Genomic DNA, 14,553 nt, shown 5'->3' with positions numbered 1-14,553 from the left:
ACCTCCACAATTCTGGTTCATCCTTGGGAGCAAGTTCCAAATGCCTGAAGGTACCACATTCATCTGTACAAACAATAGTACGCAAGTAAAAACACCATGGGACCACGCAGCCGTCATACTGCTCAGGAAGGAGACGTGTTCTGTCTCCTAGAGATGAACGTACGTTGGTGCAAAAAAAAGTGCAAATCAATCCCAGAACAACAGCAAAGGACCTTGTGAAGTAGCTGGAGGAAACAGGTACAAAAATATCTTTATCCACAGTAAAACGAGTCCTATATCGACATAACCTGAAAGGCCCTCAGCAAGGAAGAAGCCACTGCTCCAAAACCACCATAGAAAAGCCAGACTACAGTTTGCAACTGCACATGTAGACAAAGATCGTACTTTTTGGAGAAATGTCCTTTGGTCTGATGAAACAAAAATAGAACTGTTCTAAAAGTCACCAAATTTATTGTGGGAAGCTTGTGGAAGGCTACCCAAAACGTTTGACCCAAGTTAAAATTGAAAGGGAATGCTACCAAATACTAATTGAGTGTATGTAAACTTCTGACCCACTAGGAATGTGATGAAAGAAATAAAAGCTGAAATAAATCATTCTCTGTCCTATTATTCTGACAATTCACATTCTTAAAAGAAAGTGGTGATCTTAACTGACCTAAGACAGGGAATCTTTACTTGGATTAAATGTCAGGAATTGTGAAAAACTATGTTTAAATGTATTTGGCTAAGGTGTATGTAAACTCCCGACATCAACTGTACATACCCCTGTGCCCATCTCATTGCAAGATGGTCCATCCAGGGCCTCAGCTGGACGCCTACAATGTGAGAAATGTAAACAAGATGCTATAATTTTGTGTGTGTGTGTGTGTGTGTGTGTGTGGTTTGAGTTCCAAGAAAAGACATGAGTGTGATGTGCCCCTCTGTTTTAATGTTGAAATGCCATGAATGGAAGATGACAAAGGAGATAGTGATGAGGGTGAGAGCATCCAGTATGAAAATAAAGACCCCTTGGGATCTAAAATGAGTGTGGGGGCCCTCTTGTGTCTCCTTTCTGTCCGTTTGAGGATACTACAGTCACCCCTGGTGGAGGATCTTGGAACACTGCTATTTAAGAGGTTGATGAAAACCTTCAACGGTGGTGGTGCTATGTTAAATGTTATCTTGAATACCAATCAGCAGTTTGAGGACAGAATGAAATGGTGTAAATTTAACAGGTTGAACTTGTTGAGGACACTCTTCTAAAAAGGGGTTCCAACAGGGTTCTTGGCTGTCACCGAAGGAAAATCCTTTTTGGTTCCAGGTAGAACCCTCTGTGGAATGGAGCCCAAAAGTGTTCTACCTCGGCACAGAAGGGGTTCTACCTGGAACCAAAAAGGGTTCTCCTATGGGTACAGCTGAACATTCTGTACTTCTTTTCAACAACGTTTTAGATCCTATTTGTTTTATTTTCTAACAAAGTCTCAGTTATTTAGTTCAGGTAATATATGTAAATATGTGATATAAAATGTGTTAATATTTCTACAAAAATAGCATTTAACAGTTCGCTAGCTTGATGCTAACAATATTTAGCTTGTCTAAGCACTAGCTAGCTCTAGGCTAGTTTATCTCAGTCTGATAGCTTACATGTTAGTAGTTTATAATATAATGGTTGTAGCACCGTTTAGCACAGGCCTCCAGTAATTTCTAGCTTTTTCCAAATTGACACTGATAGTACAGTGAGTTATATATAATGTGAATGTGTAGATGTGTGGTGATAGTTTTTTAACCTCAGACCTTTTATTTTTTTGAATCTGGAATATGAAATGTGGAGATGTAATGCAACAATAGAGTTGTAATGGATACTTGGTCATCTATGATTTTAATTCTTGACAGAAAAATATTGCATTGTCTCAAAAACATCGATGTTTTATAAAATACAAAAAGTTTATATAATATGTGATGATTAAGCTAACACTTGTCCCAAATGTATAATGAAGTTAGCTTATTACTTTGTGCAACTCATTAGAAACACAAATCACAGGCTGGTCAGTCATGTACTTTTATTCTATAATATGAGAACATTATCCAACTAAAATAAAATAAAAATATCCCTTATAGAAAATGTTATTATAAATACCACCAAATGATTGATCCCCATTAGGATTTGGTCACAAAACAACCGGAAAGGTTAGGAATTCAGCAGCAGGCCTGATAAAAGATATCACACATTGACATCATGAAACATTTCCAAGTTACACAGTATAAAATAAACATAACATCTTATCTGTTAAACATTACAATACATTGTTCGTCATATTTCTTATTACCATCTTCAATTGAGATGTAAAAACAAAACCAAAGTAAATGTCGGGTCCCACTTTAAATGAAGTACAACTTATAAAGGGTTTTATATAGCATACATAAAGGCTTCATAAGCACTACATAAATGCATCACAAATCATCTATAAGCGTATGTCATCAGGGCGGTTAGAGAGTTGAGCCAGTAACTGAAAGGTTTCTGGATCGAATCCCGGAGCAGTAAAAATCGTTCTGCCCCTGAACAAAACAGTTAACCCATTGTTCCTTGATAGGCAGTCATTGTCAATAATAATTTGTTCTTAACTGACCTGCCTAGTTAAATAAAGCTTAAATAAAAAAATACTGATTAAATGGTGTATAAACATAATTCACCCTACAGTGGGAATTATGTCACCCTTTATGACATATGCTTATAGATGATTTTTGAAGCAATTATGTAGTGCTTATGAAGTCTTTATGTAGGCTTTAAAAAGCCTTTATAAAAGTTGTACTTAATTTAAAGTGGGACCAAATTTTGTTTGTACCAACAGACATCTGCACCAAGAGATGTCTCTTATACATAATCAAGTTTAGAGAATCCTTATGTAAATACTGCATTTGGCTAGTGGACTATGGTCAGGTACTTCCATGGACAGGCACAAATTAAAACAAACATTCCATTCTGGCTTTAAAAACCCTGCCAAAAACAAAATGCATTGTGTCCAACAATTGTCAATATAAGACAAAAGTTAGCTATACTATATCTAACTAGGTACATCTATTGTTGGAATTTACACAAAACACATTCATGGGCATTTATTAAGGGAATATGGGCTTTATTTTGAACAGGTCTAATTCTGGTTAATCATATTATTTTTATTTTATTACAAACTGTACATTGTAATTAATAAAAGGAGAACCAAACAATCCATCACCACTAGTATAGAACAAGTTTCAACATTTAAAATGTGCCATTGAGATTTATCACTTTATTACTGCCTGCTGATTAACTGCCAACCACTGGGAGGTATGAGAGGGCCAGAGCTACTAATAGAAGAACATCTAGCATCAGTCGCTGGAGAGTGAACCCCTAGGTTTACTCTTGAACCACTGCACAACCTCCTCCAGGTTATACTCCTAGGGCTCATAACCCAGCTTGGCCTTGGGCTTCATCATGCGTCACAACGGTCTTATATACCTCTGTGCGTGTGAGCAGAGGCTGGAAGTTATAGATTGGGCCGAAGAGATGGTGAATCATCTCAGTGAGGAATGCAACAAAGTAAATGAGAGAGAGGGCTAGATGTAATTTCGGGAAAGAGTAACTCAAATCCTCTACCAGAGGTCTGAAGAACTCAAAGTTGTTGACAGGTCTTCCGCCTGAGATGAAGTATGCCTGTCCAGCAGTGCGGTGCTGGTGCTCTGACATCAGAGCCTCTGCAGCCAGTTCGTGTGGAGACACCAGGATATCTACATGGACAAACTCTACTAAACTTCTTGGATCTCCATATACAAAACAGAATATCCCCTTCTCTATGTACCCAACGATCCTGGGCAGGTGCCTCTGCTCGCCAGGCCCGTATATACCGGCTGGACGCAGAGCACAGGCCCTCAACACACCTGTCCCATCTTTCAGCTCTGTACCACTGGCTTTCATCACGGCCATCTCAGCTACCGACTTGATTCTGGAGTAGTGGTCAGGGTGGAGATGGAGAGGTAGGTAGGGGAGGCTTTCGTCACCACCCTCAATGTCTTGGCCTCCGAACACTAGGTTGAAGGTGCTGGTATAGACGAGCCTGGAGACTCCAGCCTCTACACAGGCCCTGAGGACATGCTCTGTGCCCTGGACATTCACCTCTTCAATCAGCTTCCTGTTCAGCTGGTCCCTGACAGACATGCCGTAGGAGCTGTGAAAAACACAGTCCATGCCAGTGACCGCAATTCTCCACCTGAGCATATTCACGAATCTCTCCCTTCAGGAACACAATGCCCTCTGGAACCTCTAGGCTGGGTGGGCTCATATCAAACAGAATGACTTCAGCTTCCTTTTTATGTAGTGAGCAGGAAAGGCTGTAAGAAATGAATAATAGAGTGATCCTGTTTTAAAACATTTTATTTCACCTTTATTTAACCAGGTAGGCTAGTTGAGAACAAGTTCTCATTTACAACTGCGACCTGGCCAAGATAAAGCAAAGCAGTGTGACACAAACAACAACACAGAGATACACATGGAATAAACAAGCATACAATCAATAACACAATAGAAAAAAAGAAAGTCTATATACAGTGTGTGCAAATGGCATGAGGTGGTAAAGCAATAAATAGGCCATAGTAGCAAAGTAATTACAATTTAGCAAATTAACACTGGAGTGAGATGTGCAGATGAAGATGTGCAAGTAGAAATACTGGTGTGCAAATGCTAATCTGGAATATTGGATATAGGAAAGCCTTACACATATAGTGAGGGATATTCTAGGAATGTTCAGTTCAACACTAAAAAATGAAATAGGAAAGTCATTAGCCTACTTATGAACAGTGCTTGATTTGCACTGAAATAGGTGCAGGTACTCATTTTGGGTGCCAATACTGTTTATATTTAGGTGCAGGAGCTCCACAATACTTTTTTTTAGCAAATATTCTATAAGAGGAACAGGAGCTTAAGCAGTAGAACATTTGAGGTGCCGGTACTCAGCTCCGGTGAACTCCTGTCCAAGTTAAGCACTGCTTATGACGCTACCATTAGTAAGTCACAACAATTTGTTGTAAGCAGGGATTCAATTGATGGGGTGATAAGGTTCTGCCACTTTGGTATGTAACACAAAATAAATAGCCTACAGTGAATAACAGCATTAAAATAACTGGTATGATAACTCCCCCTAGCGGGGTTTAGGACTACCGTTACCGAATTATTTTTACATTCACTTGGTAATGTACAAGTTCTCTTCTGTATTGATAAGATGAAGACTATGTAGAGGCAACAAATAATGTAAAATATTTATATTTTGATGGGCTTACCGGAAACCAAAGTATCCACTGCCACCGGTCATCAAAAACATGCATATTCGCGCCTTCACCATTTCACTGAAAAGAAAACTTGAAGTTCAATATGCTTGAAATAACACCACACAGTACCATCAGCGAGACCATTAATTAAAGTATTGAATTTGTAAAAGAGACACGTGCCGAAATGTATAACAACCAACAACCTGCAACTTCATCACGTCTACTGCAGCCATACTTGTAAGATTGTGGCCTATTACTTAATAATGCTACGTTGACGTTTGGCTAGATTTGGTTCATGAACGCAACATTTGATGCAAACTAGTTTAGCTACATAAGAGTACGACAATGACAGTGTAAACCTGTACTGTATCAATCAGGTAGCTGCAATATTCTACTAGTATGCAGGCTATTATTTTATTTATTTATTTATTTTACCTTAATTTAACCAGGTAGGCAAGTTGAGAACAAGTTCTCATTTACAATTGCGACCTGGCCAAGATAAAGCAAAGCAGTTCGACAGATACAACGACACAGAGTTACACATGGAGTAAAACAAACATACAGTCAATAATACAGTATAAACAAGTCTATATACAATGTGAGCAAATGAGGTGAGAAGGGAGGTAAAGGCAAAAAAGGCCATGGTGGCAAAGTAAATACAATATAGCAAGTAAAACACTGGAATGGTAGTTTTGCAATGGAAGAATGTGCAAAGTAGAAATAAAAATAATGGGGTGCAAAGGAGCAAAATAAATAAATAAATAAAAATTAAATACAGTTGGGAAAGAGGTAGTTGTTTGGGCTAAATTATAGGTGGGCTATGTACAGGTGCAGTAATCTGTGAGCTGCTCTGACAGTTGGTGCTTAAAGCTAGTGAGGGAGATAAGTGTTTCCAGTTTCAGAGATTTTTGTAGTTCGTTCCAGTCATTGGCAGCAGAGAACTGGAAGGAGAGGCGGCCAAAGAAAGAATTGGTTTTGGGGGTGACTAGAGAGATATACCTGCTGGAGCGTGTGCTACAGGTGGGAGATGCTATGGTGACCAGCGAGCTGAGATAAGGGGGGACTTTACCTAGCGGGGTCTTGTAGATGACATGGAGCCAGTGGGTTTGGCGACGAGTATGAAGCGAGGGCCAGCCAACGAGAGCGTACAGGTCGCAATGCTGGGTAGTATATGGGGCTTTGGTGACAAAACGGATTGCACTGTGATAGACTGCATCCAATTTGTTGAGTAGGGTATTGGAGGCTATTTTGTAAATGACATCGCCAAAGTCGAGGATTGATAGGATGGTCAGTTTTACAAGGGTATGTTTGGCAGCATGAGTGAAGGATGCTTTGTTGCGAAATAGGAAGCCAATTCTAGATTTAACTTTGGATTGGCGATGTTTGATATGGGTCTGGTAAGAGAGTTTACAGTCTAACCAGACACCTAAGTATTTGTAGTTGTCCACGTATTCTAAGTCAGAGCCGTCCAGAGTAGTGATGTTGGACAGGCGGTTAGGTGCAGGTAGCGATCGGTTGAAGAGCATGCATTTAGTTTTACTTGTATTTAAGAGCAATTGGAGGCCACGGAAGGAGAGTTGTATGGCATTGAAGCTTGCCTGGAGGGTTGTTAACACAGTGTCATCCAGGCTATTGAACAGCAAACACTTTAATTTCAATTGAAAACAGGATTTTACCTTGACGTTTTAACTTAGCAACCTTATCGTTTGTCCAAGCATCAATTCTTGAATTAATTAATCGGTGTGACAGGCTGTTACTATTTTACAAACAACTTCCTTGGGCGGAGCTAGTGAAATTCTTGAAGGGAACTGCGAGCGGTGTTTAATTGCTCAATTGTAATTATTTCGCTACTATGGCCTATTTATTGCCTTACCTCCCTAATCTTACCTAATTTGCACACACTATGTAGACTTTTCTAATGTGTTATTGACTGTATGTTTGTTTATTCCATGTGTAACTCTGTGTTGTTGTTTGTGTCGCACTGCTTTGCTTTATCTTGGCCAGGTCGCAGTTGTAAATGAGAACTTGTTCTCAACTGGCCTACCTGGTTAAATAAAGGTGTAATAAAAATGTAATTATTTCTGAAATGTACAACACTTCTCATACACATCACAAGGCTCCAGTGTTTTACAAGTGAGGTCCCTTATGCAAGGCTCACTCGTGAACTTTAGTTTTGCTTTCCAGTACATGAGCAAAGTCTAGGGTGCTCTGTGTTTTTGTCATGCAAGAGCCATTCTTATCTCTTTTAATGCTCAACTGCTTTGCCCTACTTGCCCTGAAGAACTCTGAACAGCAAGCAATACTTTGAGAGGCTACTTTTTCACTGCCTTTGAAAGTAAGTAATCATCAAATGGAAATGAAATATAGCTGCCAGTGCCTCCATGTAGTATCCTTGTGTATCACAAGTTTTTGTCTATTCTTTAATATTGTATCTTTCAATTCAAGGATAATGCCTATATGGTGGTGTTTCAATTGCAAAGAGGATCTTGCTCTATGTGAAAAACAAATTGTGAATGAGACATTAGCGGATGTCAGTTTCTGTATATGTAGTCGTAAATCCTGCAAAAGCAGATCCTCATGCAGTGTCTTTGTTTTGTTAACTCTTAGGACAAAATGAATCTGGAAGAGTACTTCAAGAGGATCGGGTTCCACGGCCCATTTTCTAAACCAGACCTTGAAACACTGAACCAAGTCCACAAACACCATGTGATGTCAATACCATTTGAAAACCTCAGCATTCACTGTGGTGAGAAGATCACGATGGACCATGAGTTGATTTTCAATAAGATTGTGAGGAGCAATCGGGGGGGTTGGTGTTGTGAGAATAACCTCCTCTTTGCTTGGGTACTAAAAGAGATGGGTTATAATCCAGTAACACTGGGTTCAAGAGTCTACAACAACACCATAAACCAGTTCGGGCCAACAGACTCTCACCTCATCAACAAGGTGGTCATTGATGGGACTGCTTACATTGCAGACGTGAGCTTTGGGGTATCCTCCCAAATATGGCACCCTCTTGAGCTCGTCTCCGGGAAGGACCAGCCACAATCCCCTGGTGTCTTCCGTCTCATACAAGATGGAGACCTGTGGACCTTGGAGAAGACTGGTCGAAAGCCTCTGGTTCTCAATGAGGCCTTTACCAACTCACCTCTGGTAGACAAGAGCCCAACCAAGAAGATCTACGGCTTCACCCTGGTTCCCCGTGGGTTTGATCATTTCCTAGAGACTTCCCACTGCCTTCAGACAGATCCAAAGTCTCTATTCACCAACAAGTCCATCTGCTCACTGCAGACGGCTACAGGATTCAGAGCTCTAATTGGCTGGACCTTCAGTGAGGTCACCTACAACAACCAGGATGGTTTTGATGTTTTGGATATGAAAGACATATCTGATGATGATGTGGATAAAGTGCTGAAGGAAATGTTTAATGTGTTGTTGGCAAACAAGTTGGTTCCCATAAACAACAAAGCTGGCTACACTATTTAAGAACTTGATTGCCTGTAACATGTAATATTTAATGTGATGTAATTGTAATGTAGCCTTGGCAAATCTAGGTGCTGCTACATTGACCAAAGATTCCTCACAACGAGATCAGTGAGATATACAAAACACATTTCGTATTTTCTCTCAATATTACAATTTAATTTCACCAGAGCTGATTGTGCGGTCTTTGAACACTCAATAAACATTATTTTAAACAAATATATATTCAATGGTTATTTGGTCTCTGCGACCTACTTTTTTTTTTTTTTCATACTGGAGTATGAAATGTGGAGATGTAATGCAACAATAGAGTTGTAATGGATACTTGGTTTTGAAACCAAAAAGATGAACAAGAGAGAACAGTATTTTAATACATCTTGGAGAATTCCTACTACTGAACACTAGTAACGTTTCTCCGTCTCATCATTTTACCCTGTTAATTCAGGTTTATTATCTGCTGACCACATCCCAGTCTGAGGCGTGTAACATATGTCAACAGGTGTCAAGGACTTGAAAGTTACAGAAATTGTGTCAACTGTTAGGACAAGGGATAACAACTAAATGAAAACCAACTGATGTCAATGAGTGAAGACACAAACAAGCTGATATTAATATACTATTTTTGACTTCTGTCATATTGACACTTATATTAATTATAATGCCATTATTGCTTTTGTGCTGAGTTTCACTATTTATCAAGGCTACCTGGCGATGATAATGATGTTTGTTCTACCAATGTTTTCATCATTTGACCTCACGTCTTGGTGGTTGGGGCATTTTATTTATTTAGTTGTTATAAAAAGAAGCTCTTACTGTGTTCCAACACAAATGCTTTCTGTTTTATAGTCGTAACAAAGACACTCCATGAATACAATTGATTGAACACTTGATTGTGGTGTTTTAAGTGTTTAATTTGTACCTAAAGCCGACAGGAACAGAAACCAATGAAAATGCTATTGTATTATTTGAAATAAAATAAAAATGGTATTCTAATTTTATCCATGGCTTTCATAAACACAACCAAATGATTATTTTTGCGATAACATATATGAAATGTATTACACTGTTAGAATGTTGTAGTCAATATGACTGCTCATTAGAATGATGGGGGCGTCTTGAGGCCCAGAGGTTCTAGAAACCACATCAGTCAGTCTGGTTAGAGTGACTCAGTGTCACGACTTCCGCCAAAGTCGGCTCCTCTCCTTGTTCGGGCGGCGTTCGGCGATTGACGTCACCGGCTTTCTAGCCATCCTCGCTCCATTTCTCATATGTCCATTTGTTTTGTCTTGTTTCATACACACCTGGTTTTCATTCCATAATCACACCTCATGTATGTTGCAAGATCGAATCACCGAGCTGACAAGGTCGTTCTGCCCCTGAAGAAGGCAGTTAACCACTGTTCCTAGGCCGTCATTGAAAATAAGAATTTGTTCTTAACTGACTTGCCAAGTAAAATAAAGGTAAAAAAAAAAATGGAGACACAGGGGGGTTACGAGGAGAAAATCAGTCTCTTCCTCATTGACTGCCCTGCGTTTTCTGTGATACTAGGCCTTCCCTGATTAGCTCATCATCACCCCACTATTTCCTAGCCACAGAGGGCTCTCACGGGGTGGTCTTGAGAGTGCTCGGGGAGGTGTGTAGGGGTTTCCATTGGTGCTACCACGATGGAAAGTCCAGAACAGAATATGCTCTCGCCTTCTGTAAAAAGAGGGCGACTCAATTACCACCTCATCGACAGGGGGATTGTGCGATAAATCTCCTGGCAGATGCTGCACCTTTCAGGAGTCACCTGTATCCCATCGCAAGCGGAGACAGTGGCTATGGATACATATGTCTCTGAATCCCTGCGTCAGGGGTACATTCAGTCCACCACTTCACCCGCCTCAGAGGTTATTTTTTGTGAAGAAGAAGGATGGAGGTCTACGCTTGTGCATTGACTATAGATGTCCCAATCAAATCACGTTACCTCCTCTTAGTTACCTCTTATCACCACGGAGACTGAGTCAATGCATGGGGCACGCTTCTACACGAAACTGGATCTCAAGAGTGAGTATACCCTGGTGCATATCCGGGAGGGAGACCAGTGTAAAACAGCGTTTAGTACCACCTCAGGGCATTATGAGTACTTTTGATGGGTTGATGAATGCCCCATCAGTTTTCCAATCCTTTGTAGACGAGATTTTCAGGGACCTGCACGGGCCGGGTGTAGTGGTATATATCGATGACATTCTGATAATACTCCGCTACACGCGCTGAGCATGTGTCCTTGGTACGCAGGGTACTTGGACGACTGTTGGAGTATGACCTGTACATCAAGGCCGAGAAATGCCTGTTCTTTCAGCAGGCCGGTGTTATATAAATAATCTAATATAAAGCATTTACTAGCAGACCAAAGCTCTGGTTAAACCGGATGCCCTCAGATAACTCTGGGCCCAGTGTCCTCAGTCAAGTTTAGAGCCTACGTGCAATAACATGATTATCCGAAGGACACAGCTGCCATCACGCAAATATACTCCCCTGTAAACTACAAAGAGCAGCCTGCAACACTAACGAGCTTAGAAGTGCCAAGCTATCTCACTGACATCCACGCTCCCTTGACACACATACATCTCATGAAGCACTGTACACTCACACTCTACCCCCCCCTACTGGTCGGGTGCCAAGAGCAAAAGACGTTGCTGTGCACCAATGGGGCCCGCTCTGGCTAGAGCAAGGCCCGCCTCCAACTCTTCAGGACCAGTCAGAAGACCAACACGACGAGACTCCACCTACATTATTCTGTGTATACATTCTGCTGTAAACTCTGGCTGAGCAGCCTAATTATTCTGACTCCTCACAGAGTCACATTCCTTAGGTCCGTGCACGATAAACGGCAGGACAAGATAACTTTGACCAATAAACTGCCTTTTTGATACACCTGATTCCACTCTGTCCAGCGTCGTTGTTTTGCATTCCCTCTCCAGTATGAAACACCAACACCGGCTCCTTCCTAGGGGGTGTAGATGGAGGGTGACCGTATTGCAGCCCCGTAATTGGCCGCCTCTCACCACGATAAAGGCGGTGCAGCGATTTTTAGGGTTTGCCAATTACTACCGGAGATTTATCCGGGGTTTGGGTCTGCAGTTTGTGGGGACATTCAAAGTCCTGAGGAGAGGGAATGAGGTTTGTTATAGGTTACAACTTCCACCCGATTACCGTATTAACCCCTCGTTCCATGTGTCTCTCTTCATGCCAGTGGTGGCTGGTCCACTCCAGGAGTCTGAGGTGCGGGAGGTTCCTCTACCCCCTCTGGACATCGAGGAGGCCCCGGCATACTTTGTTCGCTCCATACTGGATTCGAGGCGTCGGGCCTTCAGTACCTCATGGAGTTGGAGGGGTATGGTCCGGAGGAGAGATGCTGGGTTCCGGTGGAGGACGTGTTGGACCCTTCAATGCTGCAGGAGTTCCACCGTCGTCGTCTGGATCGCACTGCGCCTCGCCCGCTGCTGGACACACGCATCAAGGGGGTGCGGGGTACTGTCACGACTTCCGCCAAGTCGGTCCCTCTCCTTGTTCGGGCAGCGTTTGGCATCGCCGGGCTTATAGCCATCGCCGATCCACTTTTCATTTTCCAGATGAATTGTCTCGTCTTCCCACGCACCTGGTTCCAATTCCATAATTACATGTTGTGTATTTAACCCTCCATTTCCCCCATGTCCTTGTCTGGATTTGTTTATTATAAGAGTTTGTGCACGTTATGTCTGGTGTGTGAAGGGTTTTGTCCCATTGGATATATCTATTGTTTTTGTTCACTGTGATTTTATTATTAACCTGCGGCAGATGTAACAAAATCTTTGCTCTCCTGCGCCTGACTTCTCTGCCGCCAGTAAGCACTCATTACAGTAGGCTCTGGTTGCTGTTCGTTTGTCACTGAACTTTAGGCCCATACAAAGACAAATCACACAACATAGAATTCCAAATAACCTTAGGCAAAAATACACAAAATAAAAGTCAAGTGAAAATAGTTATAAATGTCTTTATCAATTATGAGTAGCTAAACTGATCTACTTTTGGACACTGGTGCGCAGGAGAACCCCTAGCTGTCAATCAAGCAGGCGCGGTGAACGGATTATGACGCTCAAGCGTTTCAGATGACGCAACAATACAGCTCCAGACCAGAGGAAGTTAATGCCGAAGATATTATTCGGTTCAACACTAAAACTGAGGTTTGACACGTGTGATTTGAGGTAAGTCAAATATTTACACAAGATTACAATACATTAACCATCACTTCGTTATTTCTGTTGCTATCAGTCACTCCATCTGTATCTACTCTTCTGTCTGTCTGTCTTGCTGACTTATCCATCTGTCTGTGTACTGTCTAGCCAGCATATGCCAGAAAGGTTCTTTCCCATATTCACAAAGTCTCATAGAAGGAGTGCTGATCAATAATCAGTTTGGTCTTTTAAATTAAACTGAATACGTTTTGATGGACAGGAGGGGACCTGATCCTAGATCAGCACTCCTACCCTGAAACACTTTGTGAACACAATCCAGGTGTACTGTGATTATGAAGTTGTGATGAGGTATTATTATATTAGTTGTGCTGATGCATGATGGGTTGTAGGCTAGAGCTTGAGGACTCAACTCTGAAGACTGTTTCTGAATTCACTGACCTGGTGAGTAAATGTTGTGTACAATGGCACCATCTAGTGACAGAATCATAGAAACACACATTGTTGCTGAACGAAGGCATCTCTTTATTTTCCAGAAATAAAACTTGTAGACCTTTCCTGCAGTCTCTGAGGAGATGGACACCTCTTCTTCTTCTGGACGATCTCCGTCCCCTACTGGGACTGTCTTCTTACCCCCTCCTATCATGTGGAACAGTCTGTAAGTCATTCATCACATAACCTAGCTCTGGTCCAGGGCATTATGTGCGGCTTGCTGAAGGAAGGCTCAGTGTCTGCAAGCTGTACGTAACGCCCTGGATCAGAGTGACACATTACCCACCTCAGGCCAATATGGACAGTCAACTCATCACATTCACGTACTGTAAGTCACAGATGTGTGATTTGTGTTATTAAAGACAGTTAAATTGAGCAGAAGTTGAATTATTATTTTAATATTGTAGTAAATTGTCTGAGTTCACTTCCTAAATAATGTGTTGACATTCCTTTGCTCCCAGCTACAAGCAGGCAGAGATGGAGGTTCAGTTCCTGAGAGAAGAGAAGAAGACCTATACAGAGAAGGAAGCCCACATGCTTGAGTTGAGGGGGAAGGATCGTACGATCCGAAATCAAAAGGAGATGGACAGACTTCAAGTCTGCCTCTGGGAGGAGGAAAAGAAGAAGAGGAATGGTGGAACAGAGAAGGACAAGATCATTGAACAATTACAGTCTGAGACAGACAATCTTCGAGCCCTTTTAAAAGACGAAAGGAGGAGAAGAGTAGAAAGGGGTATAATGAAAGAGTGGAAGACTGAAATCCTGAGACTCAGGAAGGCAGAGTGTCAGAAGGCAGGGAGTCAGAGCCAGAAAGCCACAGAAACGAAGGAGAACCAAAGAAAAATGCAGGAGATCAACAGACTCAAACAACTGCTGGATCTACTGATGGTGGACCTACAACAGGCCCACGTAAGACATGTCATTGTTATTATTAAAAGGCAGTGTATATTTACCCAGCTGAAAATTAATAGTGGCAGACAGCGGTACGCTAACCCAATGTTAACTTTTATTCCTTTCCTTAACCCTTACCTTAACCTCACTGAAACTATACCTAACCTTTACCTTAACCCAACCCTAGGTACTGAAC

The 14,553-nt window shown here is 41.5% G+C and overlaps 1 protein-coding gene, 1 long non-coding RNA gene and 1 pseudogene across 2 annotated transcripts; 2 read left to right on the top strand and 1 right to left on the bottom strand.

Moving 5' to 3' along the window:
- Positions 1-2,772: 2,772 nt before the first annotated feature.
- LOC112249347 lies at positions 2,773-4,436 on the bottom strand (annotated as a pseudogene).
- Positions 4,437-7,357: 2,921 nt separating this feature from the next.
- LOC121842893 (arylamine N-acetyltransferase, pineal gland isozyme NAT-10-like) lies at positions 7,358-8,979 on the top strand. The gene is made up of 2 exons (XM_042312684.1): positions 7,358-7,612; positions 7,885-8,979. The coding sequence occupies exon 2, from the start codon at positions 7,891-7,893 to the stop codon at positions 8,761-8,763; it is 873 nt and encodes a 290-aa protein (XP_042168618.1). The 5' UTR covers positions 7,358-7,612; positions 7,885-7,890; the 3' UTR covers positions 8,764-8,979.
- A 3,915-nt stretch (positions 8,980-12,894) lies between these two features.
- On the top strand, positions 12,895-13,623 carry LOC121842892. Its single transcript, XR_006081351.1, has 3 exons — positions 12,895-12,986; positions 13,367-13,418; positions 13,511-13,623. It is a non-coding gene; the product is annotated as an uncharacterized LOC121842892 (long non-coding RNA).
- The last annotated feature ends 930 nt before the right edge of the window (positions 13,624-14,553 follow it).

The sequence above is a fragment of the Oncorhynchus tshawytscha genome, unplaced genomic scaffold (genome assembly GCF_018296145.1).
Source record: "Oncorhynchus tshawytscha isolate Ot180627B unplaced genomic scaffold, Otsh_v2.0 Un_contig_3479_pilon_pilon, whole genome shotgun sequence".
NCBI lineage: Eukaryota > Metazoa > Chordata > Actinopteri > Salmoniformes > Salmonidae > Oncorhynchus > Oncorhynchus tshawytscha.
This window is presented reverse-complemented; position numbering and strand designations above follow the sequence as displayed.